At 39.9% G+C, this 18,377-nt stretch overlaps 1 protein-coding gene across 1 annotated transcript in view; it reads left to right on the plus strand.

Moving 5' to 3' along the window:
* The window catches only part of LOC134656099 (transcription termination factor 2), a 41,316-nt gene that overhangs the window by 10,392 nt on the left and 12,547 nt on the right, over positions 1-18,377 (plus strand). The window contains exons 8-15 of the mRNA XM_063511616.1: positions 8,731-8,971; positions 9,739-9,939; positions 12,112-12,234; positions 12,906-13,105; positions 13,459-13,608; positions 14,195-14,254; positions 15,441-15,560; positions 17,138-17,209. Coding sequence (XP_063367686.1) covers positions 8,731-8,971; positions 9,739-9,939; positions 12,112-12,234; positions 12,906-13,105; positions 13,459-13,608; positions 14,195-14,254; positions 15,441-15,560; positions 17,138-17,209 — 1,167 coding nt within the window. The remainder of the gene's footprint in view (positions 1-8,730; positions 8,972-9,738; positions 9,940-12,111; positions 12,235-12,905; positions 13,106-13,458; positions 13,609-14,194; positions 14,255-15,440; positions 15,561-17,137; positions 17,210-18,377) is intronic.

Consider the following 18,377-nt stretch of genomic DNA (forward strand, 5'->3'; position numbering starts at 1 on the left):
AAGTTTGATATTTTTATTTTTCAATATACTCCCCCCCTATGTTCATACACTTAAAAGATCGATCAATTATTTTTTTTAATCCCTCGTAAAAATATTTTTTATCTTTCGTGTAAAAATGCTCCTCCACTGCCGCCTTCAATGCTTCATCGTCAGAAAATTTATTTCCACGCAGATCCTTTTTAAGATTGGGGAGCAAAAAGAAGTCGCTGGGGGCTAAGTCCGGACTATACGGTGGGTGAGTAACAGTTTTAAACCCACGTTCAACAATAGCTGCCTTGGCAATATGAGCAGTATGGACGGGGGCGTTGTCATGCAGAAGCAGAATACCTTTGGTTAACTTTCCTCGCCTCTTTTCTTTAATTACATCCTTTAATTGACGTAGAATGTTAGCGTAGTACTGTCCTGTGATATTTACACCTTTTTCTTTATAATCGATTAGTAATACTCCTTCACAATCCCAAAATATCGTGGCCATGACCTTGCCAGCTAAAGGGATGACCTTCAACTTCTTGGGATGAGCTGAACCCTTAATGTGCCACTGCATGGACTCTTGTTTACTCTCTGGGTCATAATGATGAACCCAGGTTTCATCTCCAGTAACTATTCTTTACAGCACCTCATCAGGATTTTCACCGCACAGGTCAATAAAATCGGAACAACAAGCTACAGGCATGTCTTTTTGAAGCCGAGTCAGCATTCGCGGAACCCATCTTGCACTTACTTTTGACATATTAAGATGGTCATGTATAATATCATGTACGGTACCAATAGAGAGATTGGTTACTTGTGCTATAGATTTTACCTTCACTCGACCATCTTCCAATATAAGTTTTTCCACTTTATCAATATTTTCTTGTGAAGTAGCTACTACAGGCCGGCCAGGTCTAGGGTCATCTTCAATACTCTCCCTTCCGCGTTTAAACTCGCTTGACCACTTTTGAATGGTAGATAAAGAAGGAGCAGACTCACGGTAAACACAATCCATTTCCTCTTTTATGGTTTTTTGATTTTTACCCTGTTTTGTCAAGAATTTTATCACGCATCGATGTTCTAATTTAGTTAACATTGTCAATTCGCACAGGATGTTCATGTTTGTTCAGCAATTGCAGAAAAACAAAAGACTATCTCGGTTCGAATTATACTTTTTTTTAATGTCAATGAATAAACCTTAGCGGCCAGTAACGAAAGAAATTTTAGAAGAGGTCGTAAGATATCAATACCGAGAATATTTTGAACGCCCCTCGTATGTCAGGAAAACCTATTAGAAATATGCAATCAATCGTGAGTCGGACATAATTACTTAGTTTTTGATCCGACCCCTACGGGTTTTTTAAAGACTCACTCTTCATAAAAAAAACATATTGTTAAAAATTGGGTAATGTACGGTGAATAAAATTGGTGTATTTCCTCGTGTAATATCGTAAATAAATAAAATTTCGAAAATTATATCAAAGATCGACCCATTTTTATTTTGTGACAGATGTGAGTGAAAATTCTGCTTGACACAATTCTATTTAAATACAAAATTCAAAATTATGTCATTGTACAACTATGTAGGTAAGTACAGTAAAAAGGTTGCGAACTGAACATGCCGCCCACCAAGAACGACTGTTCTTAACTAACTTTTAGTACAATGCAACATATGCTGATATTAAACTAAACACAACAAGTAAATTATGATCATCATGATAATAACTCTCATGTAATTCTTTCGATAGCTCTCATAAGGTTCACACAACATAAACAGTTCCTTCAACTTGAAAACATAACAATCATAAAATCTGTTTTAAGCAAAGTCATTCATTACATGAAACCAATAAAACATTAAATAACACCAAATTGTGTTATGAATAGTTGAAAATAATAATACAATATATTGAAACAAACAATTAATCTGCTAAAGGTAAGACACAAAGTTTAGACACTGGTCGTTTAATCAAAGAATTTTTATAGCGCAACGTAACAACCCGCGTAACGTTGTCCACTCCAGGGTGTTTTTCAACAATTTGACCTAACAACCACCGAGCTGGAGGCAAATCAAGCTCCTTTACTAGAACAACATCTCCAACCTTTGGTTCAGGTACAACCTGTGTCCACTTATATCTTTGCATGAAACGTGTAAGATATTCTTGCGACCAACGCCGCCAAAAGTCCTGTAACATTCGTTGTAAAAGTTGCCATCTTCTCAATGAACTAACTGGCGAATGTTCGTAGTTATGATCTGGAACAGCTAATAAAGGTTCTCCCACAAGAAAATGTCCGGGTGTTAAGGGCATGGGATCACCTTGATCTTGGATACATGTCATTGGTCTTGAATTTAGACAGGCTTCAATCTGCGCAAGCACGGTAGTTATCTCTTCAAACGTCAGTGTTGAGTTGCCAATAATTCGCTTCAGATGAAATTTACAGGACCGGACACCGGCTTCCCAAAGACCTCCGAAATTGGGTGCTTGTGGTGGAATAAAGTGCCACTGTGTTCCGTTTGTAGCCAACCAATCTGCGATCTCTGGTAGAAATCTTGATTTTTCTTCATCGAACAATTCTTTCAACTCTCTGGCTGCTCCCACAAAATTTGTCCCATTGTCACTGTATAATTCGCTGCAATGACCTCGACGTGACACGAACCGCTTGAATGCAGCCAAAAAGGCCTGTGAAGTCAAATCGCTCACTGCTTCTAAATGTATAGCACGAGTGGCCATACATACGAATAGACATATGTATCCTTTATAGGATTTATTACCTCGACCTTTTGATACCCGTATGTTTATTGGGCCTGCGTAATCAACACCTGAATGAAGAAACGCTCTACTTATGTTCACTCTCGGTGAAGGTAATTGCCCCATCAGTTGAGGTTTGTTTGTTGCTGCATATCTAATGCATGTGACACATTTCCTGCAATATAATTTAACTATTGACTTAAGACCAAAGATATAATATTTCTCCCGAATGATGTTTATCATCAGCTGTGGCGCTCCGTGCAGTGTAACCTTGTGTGCATTTCGTATAACGAGAGTCGTCAATAGCGATTGCTTTGGTAAAATAATGGGATGCTTTTGGTCTTCATCTAATTCAGCGTAATGCAGCCGCCCACCAACTCGGAGTAATTCCGAGTCGTCCAGCTGTGGATTCAGAGTGGTAAGTACACTTTTCTTGCTTACTGGTTTTCCTTGCTTAATATCCTTCCACTCCTCAAAGAATGCTTGAAGTTGACACTTTTTTATCATTATTATCAACGCATCATCAATTTCTTTCTTTAGGAGGTACTGATGTTTTGGTTTCTCCTTACACAGGAATCTGCGGCAATATGCTATGACTCTCAGCAGTTTCGTCAACGATGAGAATTTCGCCCAGATGTCGTCAACTTCGCCGTGATCTCCTACTGAAGTAGTGAGGTGAGTTTTTACTTTTCTTTCTTCTAAATTGGTCTCCAATTCCTTAGGATTAGAATATTGAATAACCTTTTCATTCAACCAAGAAGGTCCTCTTAACCAGAGCTCCAATCCAATTAATTCAGAGGCTCGAATGCCCCGTGATGCACAATCTGCTGGATTATGTTCAGATTTGACATGTGACCATTGGTTACGGTCTGTGACCGTCAGTATCTCTGAACACCTATTCCCGATGAATGTTTTCCAACGACTAGGATGACTGCTCAACCACGCAAGCACTATCTCAGAGTCAGTCCACGCGTGTATATTTGATTTCGGTATATTCAAAACACCCGACACTTCAATAAGTAGCTTTGCTAGCAGAACAGCACCTGATAATTCCAATCTTGGAAGACTAAGTTGTTTGATTGGGGAAACTCTTGTTTTTGCTGTAATCAAACTGACGTGAACTTCTCCTCTTGCATCTATCACTCGCAAGTATATAACTGCAGCAAATGCAGAATTTGAAGCATCACAGAAGCCATGGAGTTCCACTAACTTTGTGTCTGCTTTGTAGTATACCCAGCGCTTCAACCGAAATTGTGTCAGGTCAGAAAGATCTTCCCTATACTTTGTCCATTCTTGCAATAGCGGTTGTGGTAATTCTTCGTCCCAGCCAATACCCGCAAGCCATAACTTCTGAATGAAAATCTTTGCTTTGATTATACTCGGTGCTATCCAGCCTTGTGGATCATACAACTTTGAAATATCCGAGATAACTTTTCTTTTTGTTACAGGTGCAGACATCGGAGGCAACTGAACTGCGTACACAAACTCATCGGAAGTACGACTCCAGGTAAGTCCCAATATCTTGTTAGTAGCTTCTAATTTGACTTCTATCTTCTTTTCATCTTGCTTTCCTAAACTCCCTTGTTGTATTTGCTTCAACATTGCTTCACTGTTGCTAGCCCATTTTTGCAATTCGAAACCGCCCCTTTTTAGCAATTCATTCATTTGCTTGTATATTTCGATTGCTTCTTCTTCGCTCTCGCAACCCGACATCAAATCATCCATATAAAATTCATGTTTTACTCTTTCAGCTGCTAGAGGGAAGTCTTGCCCTTCATCTTTTGCCACTTGTATCAAGCTTTTTACAGATTAGGAGCTGAAGAAGTTCCAAATGTAACACGAAGCATCTTATATTCTTTGATGTTCTCTTCCGGTGTTTCACGCCACAAAATACGCTGGAATTCTGAGTCTTCGTCATCAACCTTTATTTGGCGGTACATTTTAACTATATCTGCAATGAAGCAGATTGGGTACATACGCCAACGCATTATTATATGACGCAACTCTGGTTGCAATCTAGGGCCTACCATTAAATCGTCGTTTAAAGATACGCCGTTCGTACCTTTGCATGACGCATCAAAGACAGCCCGAAATTTGGTTGTCTGTCTGTCTTCGCGTATGACAGCGTGATATGGTATGTAACAACCCTTTGCTTTGTTGTCATGAATTTCCTTCATGTGATTTAACTCTAAGTATTCATCAAATACTTTCTTGTATTCCTGTTTCAGACGCTCATCGTTCTGCATCTTCTTCTCAAGATAGTGGAATCTCTTCAATGCAATATCCCGCGAATGACCATCTGCGCAGGCTGGTTCACTATCTCGAAATGGAAGTTTGACAACATATCGTCCCTCTTCATCTCGTGTGGTGGTTGAATGGAAGATATCTTCACACCGCTGCTCTTCGATTGACAAAATCTTCTGTTTGTTGGACGGCTCTGCTTCAACCTCCCAAAAGGACTTGAGCAATTCTTCTACAGGCTCTACATGTGTGTGCAATGTTGTAACCTTAATATTTGTGTTTTGATCCGACTTGACCGCCCCAAATAATATCCATCCCAGGGTTGTATTTTGTGCCGCTAAAGACCCCGAGGGACATTTGATAATACCATCTTGAATAATCCTAGCATAAACCTCCGCCCCTAATAAGATATCTATCTTATTCGAAGTGTGATATTCCGGGTCAGCTAAAGTTACTAGTTCTAACTCCGGCCATGAGGTGATTGATACAGCAGTTGAAGGTAAGTCTCTCGTCACTTTGTCGAGGACATACGCTGAAACACGAAACACGCAACCTGGATTGAGACGTGAACTGATTGATATCTCCACTATGGACCTTGTTGAAGGGCCCTGTTCACCTCCCAAACCTGATGTATCTGCCCTGGTTGGTGTGGTTTTTAATCCAAGTAATTGAACTGCTGACCTTGCAATAAAGGACTCTTCCGACCCTTGATCTATAAGAGCTCGCAAGAGTTGATATTCCCCGCCATTTTGTGAATGAGCTGATACTACAGCTGTTGCCAATAGCTTTCGAGGTGCTATACCCTTCACAAAATGGTTGGTGATGTGTGCCGACGTTGATGGATGCTCATCCGATGATGAAGCATTGATAGGTGACTTGATTTGACTCACAACTGGTGAAGTTTGATCACTAATGGAATGATTCGCCACAGTAGTGTGCGATTCGCTCTTTTGGTGTAATAATGAATGATGCCTTTTGTTACATATTTGACACGAGGTGGTGCTTTTGCAGTGTTTTACTGAGTGATTGTTGCCCAAACAATTATAACACAACCTTTGGTCTTGGACAAAGTTACGCTTGCTGTCAAGATCCCTGTTAATAAAATCCTTACAACTCCTAATATGGTGATCTTGTTTGCATAAAGCACAAGTTGTCTGAGCTACATATAACATGTTAATCGAGTTTGATTTATTTATTTGATTACTGTGAGAATTAAAAGTGCGCTGTTTCTGAAAAGTGTTTGATTTTGAATCTAAGAACTCCAACGAATGGTATTTTGTTTCCAAAAACTCTTTGAATTGTTTAATTGTTGGCAAATTATCTGAACTTGATACCAATTCGCTGACCTTAGACTCCCATTGCTTCCTACTCTCAGAATCTAATCTCTGGCTAACAATATAAATTATCATGACATCCCATGTACCAGTGTCAATACCTAACCCTTTCAAGGCATTTAATGTTTCTGTTGTGACATCTAGTAATTGCTTGATTGCACTGGAGGACTCGGTTGAAATGCTTTTTTGACCGAAAAACCGCTGAAAAATGCTATTAACTAAATACTGTTTATTGTTGTATCGGCTTTTCAAAAGAGTCCAGCATTGCTCGTAACTATCATTAGTTATGGGTATATGTCGTAACAATTGTTCAGCTTCTCCCTTGAGATGTCCCTTCAAGTAATGTAATTTCTGTACATCATCAATTTCATTATTGTCGTGAATGAGTGATACAAATAGATCCCTGAAACTCATCCATTCTGTATACAGTCCAGAAAATGTTGGAATGGTAATCTTTGGTAGCCTGACATGACTGGTCTTTGAAGTTGTAGCTTTTGACATGTGCACCGAAGTATCGGAGTTACTTGGATTTGGTTTCAATCTGGTAAGTGCATCTTTCAGTGCGCATTTATAATCCAAGTAATTTTCCTCAGTTACATCGTATACTGTTTCTGTTCCATATATAGATTTTTGTATGTCTGGCGCTGCATAGGCTTTAACCAATTCGTCATGTCCTGAAGAAAACTTTTCCCACAGTGATTCCAAATTCTCTAGTCGCGATTCTACATATGAAACTGTCACACGCTCCTTGGGTGACTTTCTGAAGTTAGTATGTCCTTTCGCGATGCGTACAGAAACGTCAACAAGCAATGATATTTCCGCGTCCATATTGACAATAATGAATTGAAATTACAAGTTGAAGAGTTAAAAAAAAATTCAAAATCCAGAGATGGATGAACGTAAAAATGTCCAAAGTCCGTTGAAAATTTATAATTTAGTCGTAAATAATGTTTTGAAACAAAAGGGTATCATGTCTCCAATACTTTTGTTGAAGGTGTACGAAACTGGTCACATTTCCCCTTTTTCATTTTTCCGGGGGGTACGAAACGTATACGATTTCCCCTTTTGTAAATTTTGTCGAAAATAGTTTTTGGTTATTGTTGCTAATATAAACACTTTTAAATCCGTAATTGATAATTTGAAACTCGATGTGCGACACTAATAATTAACTTGAATGTACTCACAGTTTATCTTCTTAGATTGAAACTTAAAAACACTGCACTTCCCTTTATATCCGGTTGCGATAAGGACCATGAATAAAATTGGTGTATTTCCTCGTGTAATATCGTAAATAAATAAAATTTCGAAAATTATATCAAAGATCGACCCATTTTTATTTTGTGACAGATGTGAGTGAAAATTCTGCTTGACACAATTCTATTTAAATACAAAATTCAAAATTATGTCATTGTACAACTATGTAGGTAAGTACAGTAAAAAGGTTGCGAACTGAACATACGGTAAAATTTTGAAAAAAAAAATACACAAAATAGTTCTTTACCTATGTCAGGAAAACCTATTAGAAATATGCAGTCAATCGTGAGTCGGACATAATTACTTAGTTTTTGATCCGACCCCTACGGGTTTTTTAAAGACTCACTCTTCAAAAGCGGCCAAGTGCGAGTCGGACTCGCCCATGAAGGGTTCCGTATTTAAGCGATTTAAGACGTATAAAAAAAAACTACTTACTAGATCTCGTTCAAACCAATTTTCGGTGGAAGTTTACATGGTAATGTACATCATATATTTTTTTTAGTTTTATCATTCTCTTATTTTAGAAGTTACAGGGGGGGGGGACACACACATTTTACCACTTTGGAAGTGTCTCTCGCGCAAACTATTCAGTTTAGAAAAAAATGATATTAGAAACCTCAATATCATTTTTGAAGACCTATCCATAGATATCCCACACGTATGGGTTTGATGAAAAAAAAAATTTTGAGTTTCAGTCGAAGTATGGGGAACCCCAAAAATTTATTGTTTTTTTTTCTATTTTTGTGTGAAAATCTTAATGCGGTTCACAGAATACATCTACTTACCAGGTTTCAACAGTATAGTTCTTATAGTTTCGGAGAAAAGTGGCTGTGACATACGGACGGACAGACAGACGGACAGACAGACATGACGAATCTATAAGGGTTCCGTTTTTTGCCATTTGGCTACGGAACCCTAATAAAAAAACATATTGTTAAAAATTGGGTAATGTACGGAACCCTTAACGCGAGTCCGACTCGCACTTGACCGGTTTTATTGCTTTATTTTTTATTTACTTACGGTATCGCAGGGGATTTTCCCTCGTCAGTATGCGCTGCGCGTAGATAATCCTCGATGATCTGCGCTGCGCTGCGCTCCGCTCCGCCAGTTCGCGCAGGCCTTTGGATGCCTTTTTATCCACCCTATTTTATACACCCAAGTGAAACCATTATCTGTCCTGGCAGAACCTCCTGGACAACATGGACGTGAACACGCTCCCTGACGGCGGTTCCAAGCTCATCACCCGTCTCACCGAACTAGAGGCGGCCGTGCGGCGACAAGGCAATAAGGTCGGCAATATGGTGGTCGAACCTAGTCAACCCACACCGGCGGATGTGGCAAGGGATGGATATGACCAGGGACTGTCCTGGGACGACCTGCAGAAGGCCAGCAATGCCGTGCAGCCCAGGATGTTTGGCAAGCAGGGTAAGTGTCTCACTAGAGGCAGATTAATGGCATATGGTGGTCGAACCTTCTCAACCCACACCGGCGGATGTGGCAAGGGATGGATATGACCAGGGACTGTCCTGGGACGACCTGCAGAAGGCCACCAATGCCGTGCAGCCCAGGATGTTTGGCAAGCAGGGTAAGTGTCTCACTAGAGGCAGATTAATGGCATATGGTGGTCGAACCTTCTCAACCCACACCGGCGGATGTGGCAAGGGATGGATATGACCAGGGACTGTCCTGGGACGACCTGCAGAAGGCCAGCAATGCCGTGCAGCCCAGGATGTTTGGCAAGCAGGGTAAGTGTCTCACTAGAGGCAGATATAATGGCATATGGTGGTCGAACCTTCTCAACCCACACCGGCGGATGTGGCAAGGGATGGATATGACCAGGGACTGTCCTGGGACGACCTGCAGAAGGCCAGCAATGCTGTGCAGCCCCGGATGTTTGGCAAGCAGGGTAAGTATCTCAGTAGAAGCAGAGGTACATAAAAGAAAGGTTAAAAAACTTGGTGGAACATAACACTGATTTCACGATTTTTACTTATTATTATTTACCAATGGGACAACGCTGTCCTCGAAACGTCGGAGGTACATTTAAAACTTAATTTTACGCGATTATGTCCCGTCGTTGTGAATAATAATTGGTGAAACAGCCCACACTGGCTGATATGGCTAGGGACTGTCCTAGAGCATTTCATGATGTTTGGCAAGCGGGATTTAGATTAAGTTTTTTTCCTTTGCAGCGATGTCAACCCATTTTGCGGAGCGAAACCTGATCCTAGAGCGTCTCCGGGACCTCCACTCAGCATTAGACACACGGCCGGCTGAAGAGAAACAGGCTACAGCGCCGGCCGCCATGAAGACGGAACTCATGCCGCATCAGAAACACGCGCTGGCTTGGCTGCGGTGGCGGGAGGCACTCAACCCGCACGGCGGGATCCTTGGTGAGTTACTTCTTCCTCTTGGTTTTGTCGCTCAGCATTAGACACACGACCAGCTGAAGAGAAACAGGCTACAGCGCCGGCCGCCATGAAGACGGAACTCATGCCGCATCAGAAACACGCGCTGGCTTGGCTGCGGTGGCGGGAGGCACTCAACCCGCACGGCGGGATCCTTGGTGAGTTACTTCTTCCTCTTGGTTTTGTCGCTCAGCATTAGACACACGACCAGCTGAAGAGAAACAGGCTACAGCGCCGGCCGCCATGAAGACGGAACTCATGCCGCATCAGAAACACGCGCTGGCTTGGCTGCGGTGGCGGGAGGCACTCAACCCGCACGGCGGGATCCTTGGTGAGTTTCTTCTTCCTCTTGGTTTTATCGGGTTATTCCCACTATAGTTCGTTTTTTTAGCATTAGAAAGAAGGTAAACAATATTGACGTGTCTTTTTATTTAAACATATTGAAAGAGGCTTAAAAAATTAGTTTATATTACTTATGAAAGCAAAAGAATGTAAAAGATCGTTTATGATTTATAATTCTAACATATTTGCTGTGACTTATTTTTCAATGGTGATTTTTAATAAAAAGACATGTCAATGAAATGAAATGTATGTATTTGTTTGTAATGTACCTATGTATGTGTTTGTTTGTATTTGTTTTGTGTGTATTTGTTTGTATGGTACATTGATGTGATCTTAAATTAGAATTAATGCAAGTTCCATCATATTCTACCGTGAACTCGGTGTACAAATACTTTTACTTATATCTATTTCTTACATCTATATCTTTGGTTTACACAATATATTAAAATATAACTAGGTACAATCAAACAGCTAAACTATGAAGCTAATCAGTGTGATCCAGAAAGATCAAGATCACTTACCTTCTTTCTAATGCTTAAAAAAACGAATTATAGTTACCACCAAGTTGTTACCAGCTAGTCCAGCTTCTGGGATTTTTTTTCAGTAGTTACCACCGGTAAAAGGTAAAAAAAAAAGCTGTATTTAACGACGGCCCCGTGGTAACAACTTGGTGGGAACTAGTGGGAATAACCCGTTTTATCCCATTTTACTTGGGGTCACGACCATCCCACTGTAGTGTCATTTTATTTTATTTTTATTTTATTTATTTGGAGATCCAACAGCTATGACATTAACATAGAAATTTTGGTAGATACAGGAAGCCAATTATAGGAACTCACAGGTAGTGACATAATATTAAACTAACAGATACTACTTATTACTAAGGTTACGCACTATCGCAATCACATATGTGAACAAAGCCAATACAAATTCTATCTAATAAGGATATTTTGGAAGTAACTAAGATACTAATTAATTAACAACTAACATAACATAATGAGGACTAAGGTAAAAATGTAAATAATACATAAGTAGGTATTTAAGAAGGCGACAACACGCTCACGCAAATGACTCGAAATATCTCTGCACTAAATTACGTCTCACGCTAGGGATTCTACAGTTGAATACATCAATATCAAATTCTTTAGACAACTCATTTAGGTTACGACTCATTGACCGAAGCGTAGCGAAGGTCTACGTTTTGACTCGGGCATTTTGCTTTTGTATGTCCGGATGTTCTCCTCTACAGGTCACAATTCTCAACCGATTCTTGTGAAATTTTGTGACCAGATTCTATGAGTAAATATTTTTTTTTGTCGATCCCGTTTTTGGAAATTTTCAAAAATGGAGGAGTTGTGATACCTCGCGCTTAACCAAATAGTCGTATCGATATCATAAGAGTATTTTCTTTTTGTGACATATTTACATAGTAAATGGCAAATAATGCAGAAAAATTGTATTTCTAGTTTAGGCGGTATTTAGATATTTAGTTTGTACTCGAGAATGAGTAGCCGAATTTCGTCAGCTTAGCTAAGAATTATCATGGCGCGTTTTGTAAACAATCGCTTTTTTTGTTTGCACACAGAAAGTCTGGGTTCGATCCCCAGTAAGACATAACATTTTGTATTTTTTTTTTCACTTAAAATTCGTTTTTTTTTTATAAATTAAAATCTTTGTATTGTTGATTGATCAAACCGCTGTGTGGCGCTGTCATCGTGCACGGTCCCAATAAGCTATGCTCGCGAGGTCTACAGCTCACAGAGCCACTAGTTTAGGTTAAGTAGTTGTTTAACCATAATCTTGGTTTAACCACAGCGGACGACATGGGTTTGGGCAAGACCATCACAATGATCTCCCTGATCGCGGGCGACCGGGAGATCGCTGATGATGGGGAGGAATCCGACGACGATGTTGCTGCAGACAGAGCCAGGGGCAAACGTGAGTATGGGCTCATGTAGACGGCGCGCGAACTCCCATGCGATTTTAGTTACATTGCGGACCGTTGAGGTTACAACAATTCCGCCGACCTATCAAATAACGCGATGTAATGAAACTCGCATGCGAGTTCTCGCACCATAGACTAGGAATCCTCTAGACGGAGTTTAGAGCAATTATTTCATAAAACCGATGCTGCCAAAAATACTGGGGTGCGGGGGACGAGGTGAGCGAGTCCCGTGCCGTGATTGGTCCGTTCAAAGACACGGACTAATCACGGCACGGGATTCTGACACTTTGACTCGAAGATGGAGTAAAACTACCGTATATAGTGGCAGAGGGGGTAGCGTTACTGTGCTCAGTCTAGAGGATGTCTTGTCTGTGTCTCGCACCGTCTAAATGAGCCCTATAACTTGTGTTTCAGAGGAGACTAACGCAAGATTTTAATTTTTATACTGTGCAATAAATCAAACCGGGCGTAGAATTCACCCGTGTAATCAGGCATTAAGAAGTTTTTTGAAGTTACACTTAATTATGACCCGGTGATTAATTTTTTAAAATGTACCGAGCAGCAACATTTGCCATTTTTAGGTTATGGAGATGACATCTATCATCGTACCAGTTTGAAAAATATTAGTGTCCCGTAGGTATTTGAAGTAATGTTTTTTTTGTAGTAACAAATGGCGGCACGTTGGTAGTATGCCCGGCATCTCTCATGACCCAGTGGGAAGGAGAGGTGAAGAAGCACTGTCTCCCTCACCGAGTAACCACGGTCTTACATCACGGGGCTTCGCGGGCCACGCAGCCGCAACGACTCGCGCACATCGATATTGTGATGACTACCTACAACATTCTGCAGCGGGATAGTGAAAAGGTACGAAATTGGTAATTTGTTTCCAACGGATACGTTATTTGTTTTCAGAGATGTGTTTGATAAGTCAGAAACAAGTTACATACATACATTTCTAAACTGTTCATTCCCTAAAATCTTATAGGCGTGGCGCTATGGAATATGGCGTAATTACCATTTGACTTATATATAAAGACGGGCCTTACGGGCACTAAGAATGATGCTAGTTCAGCGGTGTCACTCACGAATTCGAGCCAATCGTGCAGTCTAACGCAACTAGTTGCGACCAACGGCGCGCGTGATGCGAACTCATCAACCAATCGCGTTATAGATATAGTTGGAAACATCTTCATTTAATTAACCATGTTAAATCGCAGAATGGAGTCCTGATGCGCATGTCGTGGCGGCGCGTCATCTTAGACGAGGCACACATGGTGCGCAACCACAAGAGCGCCACCTCGCGCGCCGTGTGCGGCCTGCGCGCGCGCCGCCGCTGGGCGCTCACCGGCACGCCGCTGCACAACAAGGTGCGTGTCTACTGTGTACTGTAGTGTGTAGTGTGTAGTCATCCTGGACGAGGAACCACAAGAGCGCCACCTCGCGCGCCGTATGAACTATGAAAAACCCCCCTCCCCCCCCCCCCTTTGTAAGAAAAAATAAGACATATAGCTGGTCAACCAAATCTTGTCAGTAAAAAAAGGCGCGAAATTTAAATTTTCTATGGGACGATATCCCTTCGCGCCTACATTTTTCAAATTTGCCGCCTTTTTCTACTGTCAAGATCTGGTTGACCAAGTATAAATAATATTACAGGACATTTTTACACAAATTGACTAAGCCCCACGGTAAGCTCAAGAAAGCTTGTGTTGTGGGTACTCAGACAACGATGTATATAATATACAAATACTTAAATACATAGAAAACAACCATGACTCAGGTACAAATATATTCACATTATAGACATGTTCGGCCCCCTCCCCGCCGAAATCATCTTACGTATTAAATGTATAGCGCCTTGCCAATGGCTAACGTGTGTTTTCATATGTTAGTCTCTTGTAATGTGAATATAACTTTTAAGACCGGGCTTTGTGACCTAATATTTGTTATTTTAAGGACTTGGACCTGTTCGCGCTGCTCAAGTTCCTACGGTGTACGCCGTTCGATGATCTCGCCGTGAGTATACGTAAATAAAGTGACTTCAAAGAAAATACTAAAAAACCGGCCAAGTGCGAGCCGAACTCGGCGCACGAAAGGTTCCGTTCTGTATCATTGCACAAAAAAACGGCAATAAAAATCACGTTTGTTGTATGGGAGCCCCACTTAAATATTCATTTTATTTTGTTTTTAGTATTTGTTGTTATAGCGGCAACAGAAATACATCATCTGTGTAAATTTCAACTGTCTAGGTATCAAGGTTCATGAGTTACAGCCTGGTGACAGACCCTTAACCCTTCGTGCGCGAGTCCGACTCGCACTTGGCCGGTTTTTAATAAAAGATAGTTTATTCAAGTAGGCGTATTACAATGCAATTATTTAAACTTTATTGCACAGTAAAAAATGTACAAAAGGCGAACTTAATGCCTGAAGGCATTCTCTACCAGTTAACCCTCGGGCCAAAGAGAGAGCAAGCAGTAATAGGTGCAAGAAAAATTAAAAGTACGAACAGTTTAATATTAAACATATTTTTTTATGTTGTACAACATACTATTTCAAATATACATATTATTATTGCTATAATATACTTACTTATACATACATAATATACTAATATACATATACCTAAATATATACCTGCTTTAAGATTTTATGAACATCAAATAAAGCTACACCGGCTCCAACCCTACACCTCTCCCCCGAGAAGATTTAAATCCCCCTCAATTGGAGGAGGGTATCCCAATATGCATCCGGCAACAAACTCGGTGGGACACATCTTTTCAAAAAAATACATCTTATAATTAACATGCATTACAAGTAAATAAGGAAAGATACAATTTAAATTACTATAGAATTCATGCAATTATACACATAAGGTACTTCTGGGTCTCTATTGTTTCCCAAATAGTTTTAAACCATAATGTATTGTTTGCCCGAATTTTCGTTAGTCATAATTCATTTGGTTCAGAAACGCGTCACTTTTCAGGATTGCCATAAAACAAACCTAACCTAACCTAACCTATCTATAGGATAACCTAACGAAAATCCTGAAATGTTAACGGTTTCAGTTTTATGACTAATGATAATATGACAAACAATACATTATGAATTAAAACTTTATGGGAACCAACGGGACCCCGGTACTTCTCTTTGTGGAAATTTGTAAAAATCTGATGAGTCTTGTTAATCTACATTTGTTTGATAGATGTGGAAGAAATGGATCGACAATAAAAGCCAAGGCGGGCAGGAGCGGCTGAGCACCATCATGCGCTGCATCATGCTGCGCAGGACCAAAGTGCAGCTGCAGGCCAAGGGGCAGCTCAAGGTAATAGCTTCAACAATAAGGGTGTACGGTCCACATACCGCACATTGCCATCTCAGCGAAATTACTTACAATTGCGTAAAGCAATATAATACGAGTCAGTACACGTTCAGCATTAGAACCTATCACGCGTGTCCTCATTTGCACTATCATTCATAATGTCGCGCTTTTATAGTTAGTTATCAATAAAGTGTTTAATTTCGGCTATATTGTGAGTTATCATTATGTCAAGCAACCAACAGAATACAATTGGTGTATGTGACACTAGCAGCCCATACAAAGGGCCATCCCACATCTAGCGTCTTTCGAGCGTCGGCGTCTACCGGCGTCTGGTCAGCGCTATGGAAAATGACGTCGCTGCGCAGTTGCGTCGACGTTGCGTCGAGCAGCGGCCATAGAGTTGTAGACGCCGACGCTCGAAAGACGCTAGATGTGGGGTGGCCCTAAACCAACATCACCATCATCATCATATCAGCCTTTTTCGCCCACTGCTGAGCCACTGATAGGCCTCTCTTCGAGTAAGCCACTTTCATCCAGAAGTGACCTGCAATCTTCCGAATGTCGTCCACCCAACGAGCCAACGGACGCCAGGAAATAGGCTACATGACTAATTTTCATTTATGGTATCAATTGATCGGATTTGTTTTTAGGATCAAATGTGTATATGGGACCCATTGCATTAAAGTAACACAAATGTCAGAAATTGTAGTCAAAGGCCGACAGTCGCACTTCACTCGCGAAACGCCCTATACAAAACGGTAAAGGAACGTGACGTCAAGCTCTCTGGGAGCCCATCTTGTAGTATGGACAAAACAAGAAAATTGCGTTTTTGTCGGTGAAATATTGCGTTTATGTATATAGTTGCTATACAATATTTTTTTGGGTGAAATGTAAGGAATCGAATGGTACCCTTACTTTTATCGTTTTTGGAAGTTAAAAAAAAAATTAAATTTTGTAACTTTCAGGTCCTGTATTTTTGTAATTTTTCAATATTTTATTTTAATATTTACATTATTGTGATAAATTGCTCGTTTGCTATCTATTTTACTAGATTTTGTTATAAAATTCAACATGTGTCATCATCCCTATTATATGAAACACTAGCATGTGCCGTCACATTCATAATTCATAATATCTTTATTGCGTCCATGTTCATGTTTACATAGGATAGGATGTGGTATTACAACATTATAAAGTCGGTACATGGTACCCTGTTAGGGCATGGCAATAATCTTAATACTAAATACTAATTAACGGTGACTATTTACAAATAATAAATTCAAATTACCTACTCTTTATTGTTATATACGGTTTTTAAAATATAAATTGTGTCTAAAAATAAATGCTGCCTACGTTCCTCTATTAATCTTCTGGTGCTTTATTTGATGCATGGGGTAAAATAATTTATTTTAAATACAGTCAAATACCCTCACGAATCGATGTTCGATCTTTCCACATGCGATATTCCTTTTCGCTTATATTTGCTAATGACTGGGTTCCATGTGGATCTTAAAACCTTCGTCTCGATTCAAATTTCTATGTTTTTAATTTTAGATGTAATTAAATAATTATAATTGCAGGACCTGCCGGAGCGAACCGCGCACCAGTGCCACGTGACGCTCACTAAAGAGGAAATGAACGTCTACCAGAAAGTAAGTTACAGTAACACTGATTGACCATTAGAATACTCATAAGGCCCATCATACACAAAAATGGCAATTGAATTATTATTAATTCAAAACAGTATATTTCAGTTAGTGTTGGTTAAGACTAAAGTCCTTTGAGTCCTCTACTTCATGACTCGATTCAGTTTTTAGGCTCTTATAATTAAGTCTAAACTCAAGTTCTTTTCAACTTGTTAGAGATCCGAGTCTTTGAGTCCTCTACTTCAAGACTCGATTCAGTTTTTAGGCTCTTATAATTAAGTCTAAACTCGAGTTCTTTTCAACTTGTTAGAGATCCGAGTCTTTTGTAGAGACTTGAGGCCTTTTGAGAGAACTCTCGATTTTTTTTTACAACAATTTCGAAATGCATTGTGTTTATCTAAAATTCCTGATTTAGATACACAAATCATACAAAAATGTCTAACTTCTTTACTGTTTAAGAAAAACCTTTAAAAATTGTTGATGGAGTCTTTATTCGGAGGCTCGAGTCCTTTTGAGTTGCTCTTAAAAAAGACTCGACAAAGGACTTAAAAAAGACTAAGTTTTTTAAGCGCCGAGTCTCGTAAAAACGAACCGAGTTCTTCAAATTTAGACTCGACTTCCTGCCAACACTTATTTCAGTTGCAGTTGCACTCAAACTTGCTATTGGCACGAAAAAAGAACACTAATTTCATAAACCTGCTTTCATTACAATGACAAGTTAGTACAAATAACCATTTGGCAATATATTGTGGACGCTATTTACTTAGACTTAGTTTTAAGCTTTGACGTCATTTATTTTTAATTTTTAATTTAATTTATTACTAATAAGTAAATGGTATTAATGTTATTATGCTGCCTTATAGACTAGCTTAGAATAGAATAGAATAATAATACTATTGTGTGCCCTAACAGGGTGTCATGATCTGACCATATACAATGTAACATCTAATGTACATGACAATACAATATGAAATAAATGACAAGTTCACACCAGGGGTGTTGCGAATATCCGCATCCGCATCCGCAACCGCGGAACTTCCGCATTATTTTCAACATCCGCATCCGCATAAAATCGATGCGGATTTAATGCGGATGCGGATGTGGAACAGGTCGGTACAGGAACGTCTTAGCATCGGCGTAAGTGCTAGACTGCTAGGTAATTTAGTAATTAACC

The sequence above is a fragment of the Cydia amplana genome, chromosome 17 (genome assembly GCF_948474715.1).
Source record: "Cydia amplana chromosome 17, ilCydAmpl1.1, whole genome shotgun sequence".
Taxonomy (NCBI): domain Eukaryota; kingdom Metazoa; phylum Arthropoda; class Insecta; order Lepidoptera; family Tortricidae; genus Cydia; species Cydia amplana.